The sequence below is a fragment of the Ascidiella aspersa genome, chromosome 2, assembly GCF_963924565.1.
Source record: "Ascidiella aspersa chromosome 2, kaAscAspe10.2, whole genome shotgun sequence".
Lineage (NCBI taxonomy): Eukaryota > Metazoa > Chordata > Ascidiacea > Phlebobranchia > Ascidiidae > Ascidiella > Ascidiella aspersa.
Window position 1 is genome coordinate 12,338,243 of NC_139448.1, and position 23,291 is coordinate 12,361,533.

At 37.2% G+C, this 23,291-nt stretch overlaps 2 protein-coding genes across 4 annotated transcripts; one reads left to right on the forward strand and one right to left on the reverse strand.

Annotated features, from left to right (window-relative positions):
- Positions 1 to 4,121: 4,121 nt before the first annotated feature.
- Positions 4,122 to 5,702, reverse strand: LOC146163722 (uncharacterized). Its single transcript, XM_083380574.1, has 3 exons — positions 4,982 to 5,702; positions 4,455 to 4,696; positions 4,122 to 4,286 (listed from the first exon to the last, which is right to left on the reverse strand). The coding sequence occupies exons 1-3, from the start codon at positions 5,700 to 5,702 to the stop codon at positions 4,122 to 4,124; spliced, it is 1,128 nt and encodes a 375-aa protein (XP_083236700.1).
- A 12,715-nt stretch (positions 5,703 to 18,417) lies between these two features.
- On the forward strand, positions 18,418 to 22,816 carry LOC146163723 (uncharacterized). Of its 3 annotated transcripts, XM_083382301.1 has the most exons (7): positions 18,531 to 18,669; positions 19,229 to 19,327; positions 19,929 to 20,034; positions 20,350 to 20,517; positions 21,088 to 21,220; positions 21,665 to 21,782; positions 22,157 to 22,816. In XM_083382301.1, the coding sequence occupies exons 2-7, from the start codon at positions 19,268 to 19,270 to the stop codon at positions 22,571 to 22,573; spliced, it is 1,002 nt and encodes a 333-aa protein (XP_083238427.1). In that variant the 5' UTR covers positions 18,531 to 18,669; positions 19,229 to 19,267; the 3' UTR covers positions 22,574 to 22,816. The 3 variants fall into 3 exon arrangements, with proteins under 3 accessions (XP_083238425.1, XP_083238426.1, XP_083238427.1); XM_083382299.1 differs by lacking the exon at positions 19,229 to 19,327 and having other exon boundaries at positions 18,418 to 18,669; XM_083382300.1 differs by having other exon boundaries at positions 18,523 to 19,327.
- Positions 22,817 to 23,291: the final 475 nt, after the last annotated feature.

Consider the following 23,291-nt stretch of genomic DNA (forward strand, 5'->3'; position numbering starts at 1 on the left):
AACTTTGTTCTCACGAGTTTGTTTTTGACGTATAGGTTTTATAATTGTTTATTGTGACAGTGGGTTAGGAAGCAGCTTGCATGTAAGTTTATGGAAATGTCCGAAGAGGAAGGTTTTAATGTCAACAAATCCAGTCGCCAGTGGCACTGTCTCTCATTGTGCTTTACTGGGCCCTAATCCGCGCTAGGAAAACTATTTTTAAAAGCAGACCGCTTTTGATCTTGTTGTGCGACCCAATAGTATCTAGAAAAAAATAAGTTTAAAAATATTTAAAAGAAAACTTTAAATAGCATTGTTTTAACAATCTTGCAAGATTCAGGGTCGGATCCAGCATTTATGTTAGAGGGGTAGACTATCGTTAACCTCACAAAGTTACCTCATAAATAAGGCCGTTTAATGACAAAATGGTGACATTATTCACAAAAGACTGTATTGTGTGGGTCTTAAGTTTAGAAGATTTTGTAAGGTGATGACGACCGGCGGAATGCAAATCAGTTTTTTCGTGTATGTTATGTAAAATACTTAAAAAAGCAAAGTTATTATTTGTGGCACATCCTAAAGACAAAGGCTACTCTATACATATTCTTTAAAAAAACAAAATGTTCGTTTTTATAAAAAAATGTTAAGTTAAGTTAGGTAAATAGTTTATTTGAAATCAAAGTAAAAAAAAAGCAACACTTACTAAGGGTAGTATTATACAAAAGTTTCTTTTTTTTAATCTGGAAATGATATTACAAAATTAAGGGCAAATATTCATTTTAGCGTGTACTTGGTAAGAGGCAACACAACTAAGGTAACTTTTTCTGATAAGCGGCCAGATTCCCATTAACAATATACTAAACTTTATTAATTAATCTTTAACAATAACTCAACATAAAACTATTTTAGAATTAGATTTGCCAAACACATCACATGAAATTTACCTTATTTACGCAAACTTGTAGCGGCATTAAAGAAGTAGCATAGGAACATATAGGCTAGGGTTGCCATATTTTAAAACGCGCAATCCCTGACATACTTAGCCCGGTTGCTTAAAAAAAACCTAGAAATGACCTCGAAAAGTTATTGTCGATACGTGACATATTTTTTATATTAAAAGTTGGAAAATATTGGCGTGCTGCGTAAAAAATGCCTTTGAATAAAGTTTAAGTTTGCCCAAATTTTCATTTTGAATGTGCGATGAGACGCACGGCGCATATTGGGTAATCTGATTTCAACAAAACGGGCTAGACATAGATTTCGCGCTTTTTCAACTGATGTGCGATTTTAAATCAGCGCTATCTTTGTAGAAACTGAGATGTATGTGCTTGGATTGTAGACTAAACATTCTGTTTTCCATATAAATTCATGGATATTGTACTTATAATACTCTCGTGGAATTACATTTTCCCTAAGAAGTAAATTTAAGATCTTAACAAAATCAGCTCGAACCTTTGGAGATCATGTTTGATATAGAAATTCGGCTAATGAACAGCATCTTGGCCAGATAAAAAATTTGTGTGTAGCTAAATTTTTTTAAACAAATCAAAACAAGTGTTTCCACACGAAGTAGTATAGGTTTAGACTAGAGGTAGGCAAATCATGTTTACCTGCAACTCCATATTTGATAAAGAAAAATATCTAATTTTGCTTGTTTAGGATTTGCCATCATTTAACTTGTAGTACAAAATAAAAAAAACATGCTGGGTAAAAGTTTGTAACTGAGTTTTCTAAAATAGAACGCAAAACGCAAAAACTCTTTTCAAAAGCGAAAAAAAAAATGATTAAAAGCCATAAACTTGGTAATGTGTGACGTACCAATGAACAGTATTTCGCGAGTTCACTTTGTGTATATTTGACCTAACAGCACTAAAATTTCAACAAATTTTGATGTTAACAAATATCGTTTTCGTCATTGTGAATGTATTGGCGATATATTTTATACAGTACGGGTAAATCCCAAACATATAAGCAGATTTTGTCATTTCTCCCTGACGCAGATTTTAACACTAAATTGTCGGACATGTTAGGAAAAATCCTGACGCATGGCAACCCTAATATAGACTAACACAGAAAGTTGTGTCGTTGTATGTTTGCATAAATGTTAATTTAGAGCAAGAGTTCCGATTGCTTGTTATAATGGCATTTATCAAAATGTTTTGGCAAAAGTTGCGAGGGTCATTAACACCAAAGTTGTACAGCTACAAAGAAACCACGCTAAAAGTTTATGCAAGACCTAAAAATGTAGACCATATTTGCTTTGAGTTCAAGATGTGTTACGCTACCTACGATAGAATTTCAAGATGGCCAAATTTCAAAGACGGTTTAAATTTTCAAACAAATTTCATTGCCTTAACTTATAGGGCAAAAATTGGATTACGGCTCTTATACTTCTGATGAGTTATTCATGTTTAAAAGATTAATTAAAAATGGATTTATATTTATAAAAAAAAAAGTTTGCCAAACCCTAACCTTATCAGGCCTATGTTATAATCCAACTATAAAAAGTGTGGTTGTCTAACACTTTAACAAATGTAGCTTATTCAACACATTTCTTTGACAATAAGGTAAACAAAACGCCTGACTTCCTAGTTACCACGTTTTGTAAACGCAAGGGTCGCAGTTGCGAGAAATAATCGTTTTGTGGAAAATCAGCCGCGGGCCGAATTACGTTGCCTGGTGGGTCGGATTCGGCGCGCGGGCTTTAATTGATTCACAACTATTTATCATAAACTTGTAAAAACAAACAATAAAAAATATTTGATAAAAGCAACTTTAAACGTGTTAAATTTGGTTTATTTGAACTTAAACCGTTTTTTAGGAAGCCATTAGGAAAACGATTTGAATTATCTGTCGGTTTCAAGCTTAATGATTTTTTTGTTGCGAGGCCGTGATATAAATTTAAGAATATTCAAACTACATTATATCTTCCTGGCAAAAATGACTAAAACTAGATCTCGTACAACCAATGTTGTGTAAATTACAACCAATGTTTGTGTCCTAAATTTTCTGTTTTGTGCTTTGTTTTTTTAACCGCATTTGTAGCCTCAAAGCACTTGCTAAATTAATGAAACCAAGTCTAAATACCGGTACACTAAATTCTAGGAAACGGTTGCAAAGACGATGGACTTAAAATATGGTTTTGGCCCGACCTTACGCCCGCCTCACCATAATCCTTCCTGTCTAAAAGAAGCAAATGAAGTACGTTTTGCATTTGGTGTGCGTAACAATTTTTGCAATTGCAGGATGTGCAATGAAATAGATCCGGGATGAATCTTGTATTTTTTTAGGGTGGATATAATATAATGTTTTTGCAATACAGCCTTTGCATTGTGTTACATTATACCATTTAAAACACGATTAGCTCAATGTTTATTTTCTACGCTTCGGGTGACATTATTACGTGGTTTCTATGCAGTCCTAAAAACCTGTTTTTATGTTATCCAGTGCGTCATGTCTCCTAAATTACAGTTTATAGCCAATCAAAACAAAATAAACAAGCTGTCTGCGGATACATATTTTTCTTACAACGAGAACTCATCCGAAACCTAACTTGTTCCAAGACCTTTTTGTATACCATTTGCGAACATCAAAAACGACGTTTATCTTCGAATAACGAGTTACTTGTACCCTACCAATCAGTCATAACAGTTTTCTTTTAAGAGTGGGATTATTGGTTGACCTAAATTTGTTTTATAGTCATAACCAACTTGGATGTAATTTATCTTTAGGATAATACATTAATGAAGTCTAGTACGATAAGTCTATTTCACATGTTGAAAAGTGTATTTTTTTAAATATAATATTTCAGTGCTATGTATCACTAACGAATACGACTTAACAACGTACAGGCCTAAACGAAAGTCGTTGTTGTTTTTGAACTATATATTTGACAGTGTGTAGAGCAAGCAGACATACGAAAAAAGGCGATAACATTGAAACAACGAAGAACCAAAAAAACAAAGATAAACTCTTTCAACGCTGCGGCAAATAACAATTTCATCCGGGTCGGCAATCCTACACCGTACCCAGGCCAACTCAGGGGCATCGTTTTGTGCAAAACACTGAAGCAACCCATCCACCGCTTGGCTCCTCTTTTTTGGAACTTGACTGTTCGGTGAGGTGAGAAAATCCCTTTTGCCTCAGCGATAGCTGCTGGTTGCCGCTTGTTCGCGCAAAAGCTCGAACGTTGCCTTCTTGTCGCCTTGCACTGGGGAATCCCCGGCATCCTGGGCCTCCTCGGCGCCGGTTCGCTGGTTCTTCTGCTTGCGCCACTTGATGCGACGGTTTTGGAACCAAACTTTAACCTGAAAGCAATAACAAAAGCATGTTAATGATGATAAAAGGCGCTAGGTTTTTTTTCTTGTTGGGAATTGTACATTTTAAAGTTTGGCCTACAACAAGAAGCTGCTTTTAATAATGCAGCAGGATTCCAATGACACAGCCAAAACGACATTTAATTAAACTTGGCGTACCTGGGATTCGTTCAGGCTCAGACGCCGGGCTAAGTAATAGCGTTCGGTGCCGACCATGTAATGTTGCTTTGCGAATTCGTTCTCGAGGCACTGCAGCTGCTCTGAGGTAAACACGGTACGATTCCTCTTGCTCTTTCCCTCGCAAGACTGGTCGTCGTTCACTGGTGAAGTGGCGCTGCTGGTCGGGTGTCGCCCCAGGTTGGAGTCGAATTCGTGACCGAAGAAGTTGCGCGGCGGCTTGCCTGTGGATCGAGGAAAAGTCGGTTAGAGCGCTAATAAGGTAATTGTTCTTCTACGCGATGATAAACGTATTATAGTTATGCTTCAGCGTAATGATGACACCATAAATAAGCTAGTATATATTGTTATTTTCGTTGTAATGATTTCTTTACACAAATGATACACAGCCCCCAATGATGGATTACCCCTTACCCGGCATATTAGTGTTATATACGTTTTCGCTGCGAAACACACTAGCTAGTAGGCGGTTGGAAAAAGCGCTCAACATTAAAATAGTGGAAACTTACATTGTGGGTGAACCGGGTAATGTCCGTGTGGCGTTGCAAAGGCGGGTGACGTTAGCATGCCGGGGTGGAACTGAAACGCGGTGCCTGGGGTCATTGGCGGCGTCGGGAATCCGTCGCGGAAGTCGGCCAAGGAAGGCTGGTGACCGAAGCCGGGGGTGGCGAAATGCTGCTGGTAGTAGGTTTGAAGGCAGGCCTGGATGTAAGCGGTTTGCTGGTTAATCAAAGGCGATGTTCGGTGCTGGGGCGCGGACGGTGGTGACAGCTCGGTGCGCTTGACTTTCGCCGGCCTTTCACCTGAAAGCTCGCAAACACGCTTCAGCTTGAAGCCTTCCTCCTGAGGCTGCTTCTTATCGGCCAGGATCGAGTCGATGGTGAAGAGAGGTCGCTTCTTGCCGCGACGCTGAACCGTGTTGTTCTCCTCAGATTGACTCGAAGTGGACTTTGGCGTGAAACTGTCGTTGCTTGACGAACTCTCGGACGACCACGAAGTTGAGAACGGACGAACGCCGCGGAAGCTGTCGCCGCGCGAGGAGTAGGGCGAACTGGAGCAAAAAGAATCGCTCTGAGTGGTCTTCTCGCCGTCGTCGGATGTGTTTCCTTCGTTGCTTGTCGTACGAACCGAACTCCTTTGCTTCATGTAGGGCACAAAAGGTAGAACGTGCTGGCTTTCGCCTGAATAGCTCACTATAGATGTCGGTTGGTACTGGGTAGCTCCTGCCATCACTCCAGGCTTCTGTGACTTGCTATAAATAACTGAGCCTTTGATTGGAATAGTTATAGCTCTTTTAATTGATCGAGAAAAACGCCTCTTTTTTAAATATAGTACTCTGGCGATTCTTGCGGTAAATCCAAATAGGAATGTACTTTCTGCGGTTGGGTCCACTATTTAAATACCCTTGCACGGCTTGCATCGGCTCTCTCGCTTTCCCTTCTTTCCACGCGCCCTCTTCGCGTCTTTTTCTTTCTCTCTCGCGGCACGCTCGTTTAATTGCTCAGATAGCGGCCGGCAGGTTCCATTTGAATGTGCTTTATTATTGTTTTATCGCCGTCGCGCAATTAGACGCACAACTTTGAAGTGACAAGGTGCTGCGTGTTATCACTGCCCGGCATCGCTCGACTCACCGGCGATAGAAGCGCACGAGATAATTATTAATTAGTAACAACCATTGTTGTGATGCCATTCCAAATCGGAGATAAAGGTTTGAACGAGGGGGAGATAACATTTGCGCACTGAAGGGATTCTTCTAGACGGGCGCATTGTTTGGCTCGCGTGAATGGCCTTTTTATTATGCTTTCGTGTAATCTCCCCAACCCTCCTGTGATCTCGGCACGGCGAGGTTTTACGAGGCCTGCAACGACAAACAATCGAAAAACGATTAACACGTATTACAAAAACAGTGCGGCAATTTTTTTTATTTGCACGAAACGCGAGATCGCTAATCGTGTTTATTCGCGCTGATAAACGCAAAACGCGTGTTATTTGCACGAATGTTACATTTGTTTGGGTCTCGTTCATTAGCGATATTCGCCCAGATGAGATTCTTTAAATGAAATTTACCGCACTGTCGTACAAAAGGGCTGAAGGATGAATCGCATAAAAATTTCACAAACAAACTGTCAGGCCAGTAGTAAATATATAATTGTTATCTATGGCATGTGATAGATTCTTCTTAGCTTCGATTTTCTGATATATAGAAAGTAAAAACATCTTTACATCTTAATAATAGAAATTAGTCTTTTACCTCTGCGAAGGGGCCACCAGCGATACCACACGTTGACCCAAGCATTTATTAAAGTGGCGTTGTTTCTAAAAATAGTACACATTTTATTGATTGCCTTCCCTCCGTGTGAACAATTTCTCCAAATGCCAAATTGCCTGCTTGCCTATTTACGGTATGTCAGGACAAAAATAGGTTGTCATTCAGTCAAAAATTTAAGTCGAAAGAAATCGATCTCTGGTGCGAAGTGGAATACTAAAAAATAATTGTTTTTCGGTTCAGTGAGTGATTTTGTTTTGTGAGGTTTGCCCACGTGTGTTCTTGTATAGTTTGCAACTAAAACTAAAGTGATTTTATTTGAAGTTTTGGCAGATTTGCAAATAATAGGGCGATAAATCTTGCAGTTGCGAATGCAAATGGCTGTGAACCTCTAATCCCGTTAATGACAAATGCTTGCAATTACTCCCTTACACATAATAAACTTTCCTACAAAGTGGTTTTATTAAAATCGATTAATCCACAGCAAGAAAAATGAACAAAGTCTCCTAAAAGTTGTGTTATACTAAAAAAACAGGCCGTTTTATGTACGCCCTAAATGAATTCAAAGTGGTCAGTAATTTATTCAAGACAAACAATGGTCTCGGTGTTAAAATATCACGAAAAGATTTTGCAAAACAATGTTTTTGGGAATGGGGTGTTATCCAAGGGAGGTAACATTCGTATTTAAAGATGAAAAATATTTTTTCTTTTAAATATATTCCTCTTATCTCTCACTATATTTAAAAACAAATTCTATAGATTTTTTAATGTGATTATTCAAAAACGTGTCTGTTGACAAACGACCAACGAAAAATATTGACTTGTTGTGTTGACATACTGCATCTCTGAAGTAACACATTGGCCGAGCCGCGAGTGCTAGGCCAATTGGCCAGTTTAAATACACCAGTAATTTACGCCTCCGTGTTATGAATGAACTCTCGTTGGAAAAGAAACTTTATCGGCCTTTCATCATGGCCGCGTCTGCGACGTAATGAACACGTGGAGGTATTGCGGCAAGTCAAAATACATTCGCGTACTTACTTACGACGCTTGACTTTTTGAACTCGGAACGGGGCGAAACATTAAACCTCTAATGTTTATGATGCTCTTTAATATCGACGTGATTGAATTCCCGTCGGAATTTCACAACACTACTACTCAACTCGTTTTACTTGTAATGGCATAGTTTTCTTGACAATATTTTAACATATGAAAACATATTTTGTGGAAACGCTCAATATAAATAGCATAGATAAAAATAAACTGAGCTTTATTTCGACTATACTTCTGATATATTTGTGATATATCCAATGTTAGTTGAGTTTGCATTTTTAAACGTGTTAAGTTTAAGTATTAAGATCCACTTGTACTGAATTGCGGCTTTTTTGCCCTGATCGTAGAAGTTTAAACTCTTATTTACCAGGCTTTTGATGTATTTTGATGTTTACCGGGCTTTTTAATACTTGCTTAATAATATACTTAAGCGAATTTGAAATTGCAAAATGAAAGCTCTCTGCCGCAAAAAAAACAAATAAAATCGCGCCCGTTTTACTGATAAGTTTATTTGAATTGTTTTATTAGGGCTAGTCGGTCTAATTTGTTGGTTTACTTTCACCTTACCTCGTTAATGATAAAACGCGTTTGCCGCAAGTAAACATCGGCTTCAGAAGTGGCGGTCCAATCAAAGGACTTACAAATGTAGGAAAATTAAATTCGCGTGAAGAGTTGTACATCTTAACACTTTTGTTTCGCGACCGTAGCAATTTCGGTACATTATTTGTGCGTGAAGTCGTTTGCAATGTATTGTAATGTTGGCTGATATAAAACTTCAGGGTTTCTGTATATATATTATTGCGTCATACGCCGTCGAGTAGTGTTCACCAGCGAGTCGGCAAAACTTATGAATCGTGTTACGAAACTGTGCAAATTACAAAATAAATACCACGACCATAGGGCTACCTTATTCAGTGAGCTAAAAACTTTAATGAAATCAATTTTTATCACGGTTGGTGTCCTGCATACCTCTGTGTTTATACATTTTTTTGAAGTTTTGTAACCAAGCCTTAAAATGTTTATCATCTCTGTGGTTATAATATTTTGAGTATTGCGTAATCGATTTTTGTAACTTAACCTAATAAATATATAAAGAAGTTTATCCAAAAGTAAAAGCTGCAGTCCCGAAAAAAACAAAAAAAATGTACAGGCAAAATATGTGATACGAATTCAAAGTAATATACTCTTAACCGACACTTGGCGATCAGTTCAATTTTTTTACGTGATTACCCAAATTTCTGTAAGCTTATTTACAATGCTGGAATGTGTTGTATAGTTGGAGGCAATTCACTTAAATAAGAATACTCTTACATTTACGCTTAATTTAAAGAACATAATGTCTGTTGGACTTCTAAGTATATCAAAGACCAGAAAATATCACTATGTGTTTAAAATATAATCCGCAGCAGCGTGTACGATTAGCGGCCAGTTAATGAAACTGAAACGAGATTGTCCGCATTGAACAAAACGCAACAATTGAACAATTGGCCGACGACCAACTGCGAGGCAATCGCTTATCCCGTTGTAGTTAGGCAAGGATATTGCAAATTCGGCAATCCCGAGCACTAATCAATCGCATCTTAACCATGTCTGCCACATGCGAGCAACTGCTTAAAGGTCTAACAGCGTTTGATATGCTTCAGACGTTTGCGCTGCTCTTTGGGCCTTTGAGCTTACTGCACTCCCGCTAAGTATGGGAAACTCGGATGATGGCATTAAAATACTTCGGCGGGATTAAAAGACTTTCTCGCTGTTTGAATTGCCAAGTAAACATGACGACTTACTTGCAAGCCTTTAGACGTAACTTTTTTAAGTTGGCTATATGACGCATAATAAGTGACAGAGGGTAATCTAAGTCGGCAAAAACAAGGTATTTTTTTAAGTGGAAATAAAAAAATTCTTTGACCTTTTTCGACTTAAAAAACCCATAACCGACATGGCAACCTTGTTCTTTGTTTGACAGGAGCTTCCGTTGGTAATATTTTCCATTAATGCAAATTCATCGCTTGTTGGGTTTTAATATTAAATTCATTATTTTTCTAATTCGTCATCTATTAATAGGCCTAAAAGGCTATTTTAGGCAAGGCATGCTATTTGCAGCACCGGTGAACATAGCAGAAAAAGGCCTTCGCTATCAATTTATGATGGATTATGTCATTTATTACCACCTGGTAGTTTGATGCAATGCCCTTTACTACCCACGCGGAGTTGCTTATAAACCAATGCAGTTTGTTTTCGAGGAAATCCGGATGTTTTGCCCTTTAATTAAAAATCATTTCGATTCGCATTATAGCAAATAACATAATTTTGGTAGATTTCGCTGTCCTTAGGCTATCTTATTTATATCCAAATGGTTTCCTGTTACTTAACAATTAACTGGGATAGAGATAAAGATTGACGTTTAACCAGAGTACGCGTACCGCCATGCACCCCCTTAGATTTTTGTCGAACACGTACCGCCATGCACCCCCTTAGATTTTTGTCGAACACGTACCGCATGTAACTCCTTAGTTTTTTTTGTCGATTACATATCATTAAATGAGACTTAAAGAATTCACAAATAGCCATTTATTTCTTTGGTTTAAGTTGATGCTTTTTATTGAAAAGAGATTTCACGCTATGTGCAGTGTGCACAAAAATATACCCCCCCCTGATATGTTTTTTTTTTGATTGATAGATTATTTACCCCCTAAAACTCGGACAATTTACCCAAGCCCCCCTCTACACGTCCAAATTTTTTAGGGAAACAATTGCACAGTATAAAAATGGAAATAATAGCAAGCGTATAGCACAGAAATGTTAAAAAACACTTTACAAAAATATAATAGTTTGATGGAGCTTGTGACTTCCCACAGTTCAAAACTACTTCTATCAAGATAAACGCAATTATGTTGAACAAATGAATGTTCCTAATCCCTACGTCTCTATCGAAATTGTGAGATATGCCAATTTAAACCAAACAAACGTGTTTTTTCGCACCTCGCACCAATCCTTTGGCGCCATCTTGTTAATTGTATTTAGATAATTTCAACTGCCCATTTCCCAAGAGCTCGGGCAGGGCACAGCAGTTTCTAAATGGCAAGACTTATAAAGTTATTAAAATCCGACGAGATTCACGAGATTCTGCTGTTTGTATACAGAGCAGTGGTTCTCTAACCGGGGTCTGTACCAATAGGGGCCCGTTTTCAATTCATTGATTAATAAAATGTATTAAATAAAGCACTTCTTTTTATTCCGTGTTTTTGATTTAAATCATTTGACAGCTTGTGATAAGTATAGCTGGTAAACACGATTGATCGTTAAACGTGATTTATTTACTTTTTTTTATTATTTTAAGGAAGCAAACAGGTCGACCAAGTGACAGATGAGAACCGCTAGGGAAAAAAATGGTATCAATGAAGTCCCGTCTTTCCCTGCTAATAAAGCCACCAATTAAAGCACGCAGAGCTCTTGTTCGTTACACATTAGTAAGGTAAAAATATTTTTTTTGTAAAAGCGAAAGCCTGTCAAAAAATATCCTTGCCTAAAAATAAAATATTAAATTATCTGATTTACATGCACGTATTCGAATCTAGAAAGTCTTCACATAAACGGTAGGTTTGATAAGCCTAAGCAGAGGCGGACCCAGAAATCCACTTAAGGAATGGGGGAACATTTTTTATTTCAAAAATATTTGAATTCTTGATTTTAGTAAAACTTTCTAATTACGCCGAATAACAAAGATGTATTTAGGTTTACTTATGCGCTTGGTTGTGCTTTCGATTGCTTCAGTAGTTACCAGTATGTCCCAAATTATATTTTTACGAGGACCTCGGGTGTATATTTAACAATAACAAATATTAAATAATCCTATTCTAGAACCAGCTTCAGCAGACAAGACTAAACTTGTTCAAACAATTGTCGGCGACTTTTCTATCACTTGTTGTCTACCTGGGAATTGGTTTGTGTGAAACTAGAACTGGTGTGTAGCTACAGCCTTGCAAGGTTTTGTATTCATATAAAACAAGGTATTTTTTCGAATTTTCTAAGGCGATCAGGCTGAATTCGCACGACGCAATTCTTTAAGCCAGTGATTCTCAATCTTTTATGGCTTACGGCACGTTCAAAAATATTAAATAGGTTTTCAGCACCCCGATTGGAATTTTCTATGTTTATTATACTGAAATTTAACTATAAATGGAACTTGAACAACACAATCAACTTAAAACATGTAGGAAAATGTAATTTGATATAATGGTCTTTAATCGTAAACAATTAGTTGTTTCAAGAAGCTTACCAACTGAGCAAAAATCATATTCTTAAAAATTCACAAATACACCCTTCAGCATTAGAAATGGCTTAACAGGGCGCCGCGAACCCGGTTGAGAACCACTGATTTCAGCGTTTAGCGCAGGTTTTACGTGTTTTTTGGGAAACTAAACTGTGGGTGGAAGTGGCCCTCTTAAAAGTATCTTAATACTACATAAAATACCCGGCGTTGCGCAGATTAGAGTATATACCAGTTTAATTTTAACTGTTAAAGGACTAATGTAGCTGGCCGTCTATGTAAATTAAAGCGCAATAATTTGTGAAGTTTAGCTGACAGGCGGTAACGCATTTCGGCCTCCAACGCATCCTTGATGCACTACACGGCGATACACGTTCGGTAAATGAAAATTTAAAATAATACCACAGAGTGATTTTGCCAAAGCCACGTATTATAAACCAATACGCAGCATTTAAACGTGACGAAAACATTACTTTTGAAAACCACCAATAAACTCATACGCAAATTTTCCGAATACGCTTTATAATTTCGCACTTTTGTGAAAGCACTTAGCAAAAAAGTCTTGACTTCGCAAAAGTGATGACTTTAATTTGTTTTTTAAGGTTACGAAAAAACTGCTTCAAGCGTTAAACAAACCCGTAAACCATTTGAAATAAAATTGCTTACTGTTAAAAGTATAACCGCTGCAATAAACGCGATATCCTACGAATTCTGCCTAAGAACCATTTAAACTTAAGAATCTTCACTTTGAACGTTACACTATGACTAGGTAGCGAGCGCTACACGTACGGTTAATATAAATTTCATTACGTGCAGCTATTGGGAAGAAATAACATCTTGGATTTCTTGAAAACTTTAAAAAAAAAAAAATTCCTGAAATAATTTTTCCTTGCAAAACGACCCTGTAACTCTCCTGTTAGGAACTAGTGTTGACAATGATTTGTTAAATTGCTTACTGTTATGTGCGCGCTTCGTTATGTAACGTTGTAAGTATATGCAAAGACATTACCGACGATTTCAATGTTTGTTTTTATGATCAAGTCTATAAAGCATTCTGAGTATATCTGTGCTTTAAATTCATCTGGCAATTCATAAAGTTAAGTGGGCTGGCCTTTAGCCCAACCTGTCGCTTCTTGATAGGTGCTATTTTTATTCTCGTCCGTCTTTCTATTTTGTTGTTTCAGCGTAATAAAAAAAATACTGCCCCACAATATGACTACCGCCTTACAAGGATAAGGTCTGTGTGAAAGCTACATTGAATCTACTGGCGGGGTATAAATAATTATCGCAATTATCTGCGTGACTGTAAAAAATAAAATAAAATTTTTCGTCTTTTGAGATTAATTTACTCTTGGTACACAGATTTTTCTACAATGCAAAAAATGTAACCCAAACGATGTTTTGTGCTACGAAACTGTATCCAACGTAAAAATAATTTTGTTTAAAAATCATAATTACTTATTGCATATTACATCGTAACATGAGAAAAATTGTCTAGCATACAAATATGTGTCGACCTCGTGGAAAGACCATGACCATGAAAAACAACGTGGAAATGCACACGTAACCCAAAAGTGATGTTATACGAATATGTCAGAGGGCTAAATAATGTAAAAATATATTTTAACCTAAAGGGTTTACCTAAATGCATTTTCACAAAAAGCGCATGAATTTCTATTTTACTCTATCGCCCGGCTTCTCGCTTAAGAGCGACGTTGCTCTGTCTGTCTCTTTAAAATCACATGCCGGCGACCGACCGGCGAACGTATGCCGGCGAACGTATGCCGGCGGACAAACTTTGCCATTTATTATAAGAGACAAAACTTGATATATGCTTTATAGTGCATCCTATAGTTTTATTTAGATAAAAGGTATTACAAATTAACGCAATTGTTTGGCCTCTTGTGTGAAGGGTAAACAGCTTAAATTTGCGTAGACTGAGTTAAAGTTGCCCATTCAAGTTTGAATGAGCATAAAACTTTATTGGAGTCATTTAATGTATCACTTGTCTCTGAAAAAGTTTAACATCTCTGTATTTACGGCACCGGAAAGTACGGCTTCGAGAAAGAGGCATTTATCCTGGCAACCCTCTTATCCAGGGGTGGGCAATTATTTGTAACCGCGGACCGCATAAGAAAGTTAAAGTGTTGTGGTTGGCCGGGTCAAAAATAGGCTCTCAAATCTCACGCGCATATGCGATAAGCACAGTTGAAAAAATGTACACTGCTTTATATATAGGCGTTTATCAAGTTATGGGGCGCGTTGAAATTAAGGTCAAAATACGTAAAAAATCGAACAAAATAACTTACAATGTATTTTTTGCCTTTAAATGGTTTAAGTTACCGATGTGTTACTTGCGGTACAATTGCCATATTGCAAACTCTGTATAAATCGGGAGATACACACAACATGGCATTAACTAAATTCGGTTGACAATTTGTAAATCGGTATGTTTCAGAGTTTAGAAAACGGCCGGTATTTGGTTCATATTTTAATGACGGAATACAATCGACCGAAGCGCGAAAACTGGATTTATAAATATTAGGCTAAATTTGATAAACTTTCGTTGGAGAGAGTGCCACAGTGCAGAGGATGCTTTTTTACAAATATGTCAAAAAATCACCGAGCACATACGAGAAAGACAGAATAGATTCGCGCTGTTAGAGTTTGGCGGGGTCATGACTAGATCCGTCCCTGGAAAGATTGTATCTCGTACCAATGTTTACCCAATAAGCCTAATCGTTACAGTACAGTTATTTTCAGCCTCATAGAAATCAGTATAACTAAAAATATTATGTATCTATATTTTGTGGTAAACCGCCTAGTGCAGACCGGTTGGAAATCGTATGGCTTACTGCAGTTTTGTAAGTAAGTCATTTCCAAATAACTTCAGTCCAAGTCAAGTCTTCTGCAAAAATAGAAAGTCAAGTCCCAGTCCAAATCATCGGTTGCCCAAGTCAAGTCCCAGTCAAGTCATAATGAGATTAAGTCATTTCAAGTCATGTCACTGACATAAAAGTAAACCGTTAAGCCATTAAAATTGGTAACCTCGTCCGATTATGAGCAGCAAATCAACTAAAAATAATGCAAACGCAATATACAGCAATAAAATTGTTTATTTTGCAAAACTTGAGACACAATTCAAGGAAAAACATTTAATTTAATCCCAAGATGTTTAAAAAAATGATTTAAGTCCAAGTCAAGCAATTTATCCAAAATACTTAAGTCAAGTCAAGTCAGCCAGGTCAAAAGACTAATGTCAAGTCATTTGAAAACAGTGACTTAAGTCAAGTCAATGACTTAAGTTATTACAACACTGTGGTTTGTGGTCTAGTGATATAAAACGATCTGGACGAATAATAAAAACATAAGTAAATATCTAATCTACTGAGGCTTTCTAAAACTAAAAAAAACATAGCCAAAGAACAGGCCCTACTTAATAATAAACCGTTTTTAACAAGGTGCTGACCGCCAAGCGGCGCAACGGCGCAGGGACTTGGAAGCGGCGTGGAAGTCACGTGTTTGTAAAACCCTAATCGGGCGAAACTTGAGAGCAAAGTTCAGACCACAACATGCAGCGGCAACGTGTTCGTCCCGTGCCCTGGTTTGTACTTGCATTTGCCCCGCGCTTGTTAGCCTACTGATAAATCGTGATTTGGACCGCGCAACAAGTTGTAAGTAACCCTGGGAGTCATGGTACTCTTTGCGGCTTTCGGCATTGCACTTGGAACTTCAAAAGGCAATGCGAAACATGAAGAATGTGTTGTCAGCCGTTATGTGCGGGCACAGCAATTAAACACAATTCACAGTTGCTTGTGCAATGCGTTCTGGAAGCGACACGAATAAATAGATCGCCCACGCTATGCTGACCTAAGCGATATCATCTCACTTTATATACACGAGCCAGTCTGGGTGGCTAAAAATAGACATTCGATAGGCTGACTCGAAGTCTGAATAGGAACCGTCAGTCCGGCTTGGTTTTGTTTGGTCGAGCCTGTGCGCGCCGCTTGCTCCAAATCAGGTTCCTTTCAGAAACTTTATCATCGTCGTTTCGCGTCAATAACACAACAGAGAAGCGAAACGCGCCCGGAGCTCGGTTGCGCCAAAGTGGTGTCATATGCTTGGCTGCGGTCACTTGGCGAAACAAAACACAAGAAACTCCCAGCAGGTAACTTACGAATCCCAGCGGCTCTGGGGTCGGCGTTTGGTGGGGTAGACTGGCGCGATGTTTGACATTTTCCGAAGGCGTGACACCGGCAAACAACCAAGTGCTGGGTCCGTTACAGCGTTTGATGCCAGACCCGGCGCCATTCCTAAATGCGTGTTTGTAAACAGCAGACTGTTTGCTGTCAACATTCGGAACATCAAGTTGACCTTAAGCAGAGCAGATCATGTCTTCTCTAATTCTAACTTGCTGGACAAATTAGTATACTGAAATCCGGTCTTGCGTCGCAATAAAATTATGAGTTTTAAAAAAATATAGATTAAATAAAAAAACAGTTGTTTAGCTCATGTTATAAGTATGAAGGTATTTTTATTTGGTAGTGTACATTTTGTGTAGCCAGTTTTGACAAAGTTATTACATTCCCAAACAGAATATATATTTACACAATAAAGATACAAATCTGGCCACCCTTTATTTAAAAACCGCGTTATTTTGTTGATTCGTTTTGCTGCCGCTACACCCAAATTATACCCCACCTTCTATTCGTGTGCAACGACCCCTTTTGTCTGGCGTTTTTTTGCAGAGTAAAAAGCAGAACGACTGCGGCAAACAAAATTTCTTGAAGCAGTCTGAAAAATACTTGTCGCGTGGCGGACATAAGGTGTTCTAAACACGCATTTTATTAAATTTTGACAATGATTTTTACATTAGGTTCATTAAGTTATAGTTTAGCAGCAAACCAGTTTCGTGTTTAAGTATTCGAAAAAGCATTAACTCGCAGCATTAATTTATATATTAGGATAAATAAAGTACAACACAAGTATAGATTAGTCAGTGAAAGGTACGAAGGCCGTAAAATATTTTTATGGTGCAGGTGCGCACACACCAAAGAGGTGCGCACCTCATTTGATTTGCGGTTTAAATAAAATATTAAGTTGATTTTACTGTCTGGTCGTAACCTGAAAAGAACGAGCGCACAGCGTTATATGTGTTTATTGTTGACAGTCCCACGATTTTAGCTTCATCCCTATACAAATGACGTAGTCGTAGCCTATGCCGGTTTAGCCGACTGGTTGGTTGCGAAAACTTGTTTCAACAGACACAAAGAGTTGGTCACGTGTCAAAACAGCTGATAACCTGTTCTGACTGCGATTGCCGAAGCTGGTGCGACGGCTGCTCTGCGCCTATATTCTCTTTAAAGAGTGCTAGCGGGCTGCTCCGTCGGTTGGCAGCGCTTACCTTTTGAAGCAGGATACCGTCTCAACCAGAATCTAAGATACGCCTCAGTGATTATCAACATGAGTACACCATGGTATTATTTGTAATATAAATCAACCTAAATTAAAACAAACTTTGCAAATTTCGCTAATATATTAATCTAAATTTGATTAAAATCTACTGAAAATTATTTCTCTTGAAATTTTGTAAAAGAAGCATCGCGGGTGTGGCGATTTGCTCATACCATTGTGTTGCTGCTCACTGAGGCGAAACTTGTTTGAACCGAGCTAAAACCAGTGTCAGCTGGTTTAGAGCTGACCGACTCGGCACCTTCATCTGCTGAAGGCGGCGTCGGCGGCAATTTTCATGCTGCAGCGACAGCGTACGAGCATGTTCCGGAATGTTTGCGCTTTATTGTTGAAAATACAAATAAGTTATGTTGCCTAGAGACCGTGCCGTAGGTTGATTGGACAATGTGAATTAGTTTTTTTGTTATTCGAACAGAGATTTTTAGATGTTATCGCAACGTACCTTCGTTGAACGTGGTAAATTAAAGGTTGCAGGCTCAGTGCAAATAAACTGTTAAACGGAAAATTCGATAATAATTAATGTATAAGCCACATAGCGTGAATATTTGAAGCAGACTGTTGCCGATTATGAAATCGGCCTAATTTTGATTTACCATTTATGTCTAGCGAATTCTGGTATTGTATTGTACTGGTGTGTTGCGACGCTGAATTGAAGCGTTGTTTCAGATAAATAATGCTGACGCCTGTCGGCTAAGGTGGTGCTCGCAAGGTTACCATTCAAACCAACAAATCAGAATAAAATATTCTTGAATATTTATTCATTATTTTTAACAATTTTAAATACAAGGCTCAATTATAGGATACTGTAAAAGTGAAACTTGTAAATTAAATGCACTTTTTTTCAGAGGCCTTGAGACCTAAAACTAACTTTTTACGTTGTTTCTTTTAATAATATTACTACTTTCTTTTTTGTTTTTAATTGAATTATTTTATTGTTTTAAGAAGCAAAAGACATTCCCTAGTTTAATTTGTGTGTGAACGCAATATTTTGCGCCTACTACTACAAAGGTGCCAATCATAGAATGAACAACCTGGATTTTTTGAGACGACCTGGATATCAAAGAATACTGGCATTACTAATAATTTGTGTTAACCGCGTCTCCGGAAGAGTTGGTTATTCAGCAGATTCTTCTAAAAAGGTGAATATTTATTGTTTTTTTATATTTTAATCTGGTAAGTATAACCCTAATTAAATCACCTGAATAAGTTTGTATAGCTTATGTCTTAAACTGTATTGAAAACTTTTATTTTTAATTTGTTTAAACCACAATTATTTGCTAGCAAAGTTCAACATAAAATTATACTTCTACTGCATGGAATTTTGCACTAGATGTTCAAGACTTTTAAAATTAAATCCTAATTTAATAATTAGATCTAGATTAAATACCTAAAATTACTTAAATAACTATTATTTATATACAATGGTTTATTAAGAAGAAACAACAGCCCTTTTTGTTGAAACATTCGTCAATCAGATATTCCATGTGCTTTTGCTGTTTGTAATACCATTTTATATAAATATTGAACTAGTTTAATTGACCAACACAATTCATTTACAATAATTGCCTGTCAACTGAAAAGTGAACAAATGTTGGTTGTAAAGTCATGTTGATTTAACAACTCAACTAATCTTTACACTTTGATGGCAATTAATTCTGGTCGCAACACTATTGGTGGACTGTTGTGTTTTTTGATTAGCTTCACTTAATCTTGGTACCCGAGCATTAGCTGGCAAATATGGGAAGACTTGGTGACCAGCTTTTAGATTTCCCAGATAGAAAGGCGTCTGGGCATTTGGTAAGTTAAGGACCTCTCAAGGTATGCTGCAATGATGGAAATCTACATTCCTATTATACACACTTTTCCATGTATAGGCTATACTTATTGTACGTTGCGATGAACTGTAGATTCAGGTTTTTGAAAACCTTCCCTTTAATCCGGAATTAAAAAGGTTTTACATTTTTGCTTTGCCTAAATTGCATGTCAATGATCCTGGATTTTTTAATCCTGCATGACACGACTCACCTATAGTAGTGCTGTAATTTTTCCAAAACAAAGCAAAATATTAAACAGAACTTGAATATTATAATTTGAGTGAAGTTCACCCCCACCGATGAGAAAACATCCACAAATATATTAATTTATCTGTAAAGTTATTTCGTGTTGCACATTTTTGTTTTGTTATACTCGCAATTTGCAATAAAATATGTAAAACATTGTGTGACATTGATATTTGGTTTTCTGCTTCATATTTGTTTTTTACAACTGGAACAAAAGCTGAATCTGTGTTTCAGTTTTCAATTGTAAATTAGAAATATAATAATATAAGCTATGTGATAAACATTAGATTATCAAAATAAGTTGTTTTTAAACTTTTTGTTTTTCTGTATTATTTTAGAATACCGAGGAAACTTGCATCAATGCGGACAATGAAGAATATGTTTGTTCTGTTGGACATTGTTGTGGTGGAGATGGATGTTGCACCTATTACTATGAATTGTGGTGTAAGTATAATTATGATACTGTAATTAATACAATTTGTTGCACCTACATTTATTGTTCTGTGTGATAATAAAAAAAAATAGTTTTATTTTTTTTTTCCAAAAGTAAAGAAATATCTTCTTTAACAATTAAATTATGTTTATAATGTTAATGTTGCTGGTTTAATTTGATTTTCGTTTTGTTCCCTCTGTCCTCTTAGAATTTAAAACTGCATAAATCCCCTTAAGCCACACAAGAGGAAAACAGGAAAGCATTTGAGTTCTTGATAGAAATATTTACATTTACTGTTGACTTACATTGCCTGTACTTTGTTTCAGGGTTTTGGCTGATATGGGGAGTTATTATTTTGATGAGTTGTTGCTGTGCCTACCACCATCGGCAAAAACGCAGACAGGGACGAAACAGAAGAAACAACCACAATGCGAATAGCAATCGCCTCCCATATGCTGGTGTATGCAACTATCCCGGACCACCACTAGACAATAGTATGTTACAAGTTCTGTATTATACTAAGTTCACTAGTGATGTCTGATAATATCAGGTTAAAGCTCTTCACAAAAGATTTTAGTAATTTCCAAAACCAAAGTAACTAACAGGCTTTTTGCAAAAACAGTTTTTAGGGTAATAATCCTGAAAATAACATTATCTTGCACACTTTGATTTTTTAATAATTTCATATTTGACTAGAATGATGTCATATCAAATGACTGTATTTTTATTCAAAAGTATCATGTATTGCCGGGATTGTAATAAAGTATGAAGTATCTGTCATCCCTACTGCAAACATATAAAAGTTTTACATATCTCAATTACTGTTTATATCCCCTATATGCACTTTTGTTGTAAATAAATTAAACTTTTATTAGATTAATTCCTGCTTAATAAAATTTCGATAAAAAGTATCTCAAGATATCAAAGTGTAACACACACCACACTTTTATATTGAAATATTAGACCCAATTTATTAACCATGTGATCAAAAAACAGTGAAAACAGTCTGTGAGGTATATATGTCTGATAGGATCTTTATGGAATTATATTTGTTGTGTTTGCAGAAGTACTAGGTTACTGCAAGTTGCCGGTTTATGATGAGATCATCTGCTACCCCCCCTCAGCATCCCCACCACCACCGTACTCCAGACGTAGGTCAATTAACACAATCGCTTGTCTGCAACCAAATGAAGCCGGGTGAGTGCATACCATATGCATTTTGTGTGGCACAATGCCAATGCCAATGGTAATGCATACGTGACAGTTGTCATGTAACAGTTCTGCATCCAGTCATTAGCAAATTAATGTTGGCACATAATAGTCTCTATATTAAATAATATGTAACATGTGTTTATAAAAATGCTAGCAGTTTAAGTGTTGTATTCACAGGCGCCGAACTTCTAGATTTCCTAGTTTTACTATAAATGGTAATTCAGCAAATTTAAATTGGCTTTGGCTATCTAAGACTGTGCTACAGAAATTATTTTGCACATTTATTGAAAACTTGGTCGAATTCCAGGGCATTTTAACGCTCAACGAAAAATCCAGGGCATCTAAAATACGCTCTACACACGTTCGGCGCCTATGATTGTATTATCATGATTGTGCAACGTTTTGAAACCTCTTTTTTTCCCTCCGCAGTGTAATGCAGATGAATATCATTCCATGCCACATAACTGGATCTATGCTTTCTGTGGCATCACTTTCACACTATATTCCTCAAATTGTTTCTCAATCTGGAAATCCTGTCCTATCTACGGTGATTAGTTTTTCTATATACAGACTCATTTTATTGATATATTTATGCTCCTAAATGCAAAACAAAGATTCAATTTTTGTCCACTTATTCATTAACCTTACCACTTTCCCTTGGAAGCATTAGTTTTGTATGATTTGAAATCAATTAAAAATGTCCATTTTAAAACAGAATATAAGTTTTCGAAGTTTTGAAAACCTTAATCAATTGCTTTATTATGTACATTCTACAGCACTCCCAGAAATATCATGCCATTTGGCGTTCAGCTTGACTTATTTTTAACTAAATTTTAGAGAAAGTTTGCTGAAAGCACAACATGTTGGGTACTGTTCACTTAAAGAAGTCCTAAATACTAATCAACACATTTCTATTTAAAGGGTACCACATCTACGCCTTTTCAACAAAGCAGTTCCATTTCTGCTGCATCCAGCACAACAGAAGAGCAAACAGCACCCCCTCTACCGAAAAAGGAATCGGTGGAAAACGGAAACAATGGTTTGCCCAAAAAATGCCCTCTTACAAAATCCGCACCACCTTCATCCCAAGGTTGCTCGCAACATGTTAATCGTGAATGCCCAATAAAATACAGTGACGTTTCATCACTAGATGGCAGCAGTGACGAAGAAGACGAAATGCTGTACGGCATTGATTCCAACAACAACATGTGTGGTCAGAAGGAGTTGCTTTGTCAAAGCAAGCCCTTGCTGCCAAATGACAGTCCTAGCTACGATTTACCATGCCAGGAAACCAGCCTATTGTCCCAAAGTGAAATAGTCCTTAATCTGTCACAGTGATGATTTGTACTGAATACTGATTGTTTACTGTTTTCTAGTGGACTTAATTGTATGTTGGCAATGTTGAGTACCAGGACTACTCTTCATACATAAATCTGTGTGTCATATCATACATTTTAGTGCATATGATGTACCCAAACTCTTCTAAGGAGTTTGATTGCACTAAGCTGCCAGTCGGCCATGATGTTCTTTTGAGTGATGTGGATAGCACGAAACTGTAACGTTGGCACATTTTATGTTTCTTTTTTTAGAGAGTTCTCCTGTGCCATTTTGCGCCACTACAAAAAAGCATCATCGTGTCTTGCAGTATTTTCGGATTGTCCTTTGAAATGTACCTTTTCCCTGTCAGCACTGTGGCCTCCCTGTTTTAAGCTGTAGCCGTTTTCTTGTACAAAAACTCGCGTGCATATATGCTCATTCGGTAGCTAGTATTTGCGCCGTTGATCGCTGCATTTCTCGTGGTGACAATTTTACTTGCAACATTCATGACAACCTTGCTTTGTCGCCTGCTTTTGCCTCGTACGTTCGCGTTATAAGTTTCCCGGGTTTTATACTCTTGTTTCTTGTTGTACTTTTATTCACTCGCTTGCTTCTGTGGTTTGCCTACAGAGAGTTCCAATGTTTTTTGCCATTACACCTTGTTTCTCTTGAAGAATTCGGCTACGCGTGATTATCACAGTTTTGTCGTTGGTCTTTCATGTTCTTTGTTTACCTGCCT

What these genes read in the sequence shown, in the direction of transcription:
- LOC146163723 (XM_083382299.1), top strand. Translation starts at nt 18,553, where the DNA reads ATGAACAACCTGGATTTTTTGAGACGACCTGGATATCAAAGAATACTG. An exon ending in CAGCAGATTCTTCTAAAAAG is followed by an intron (nt 18,670 to 19,928) that starts GTGAATATTTAT and finishes GTATTATTTTAG; the next exon opens with AATACCGAGGAAACTTGCAT. An exon ending in CTGCAACCAAATGAAGCCGG is followed by an intron (nt 21,221 to 21,664) that starts GTGAGTGCATAC and finishes TTCCCTCCGCAG; the next exon opens with TGTAATGCAGATGAATATCA.
- LOC146163722 (XM_083380574.1), bottom strand. Translation starts at nt 5,702, where the DNA reads ATGGCAGGAGCTACCCAGTACCAACCGACATCTATAGTGAGCTATTCA. An exon ending in TTACCCGGTTCACCCACAAT is followed by an intron (nt 4,697 to 4,981) that starts GTAAGTTTCCAC and finishes CTCGATCCACAG; the next exon opens with GCAAGCCGCCGCGCAACTTC. An exon ending in TGAGCCTGAACGAATCCCAG is followed by an intron (nt 4,287 to 4,454) that starts GTACGCCAAGTT and finishes TATTGCTTTCAG; the next exon opens with GTTAAAGTTTGGTTCCAAAA.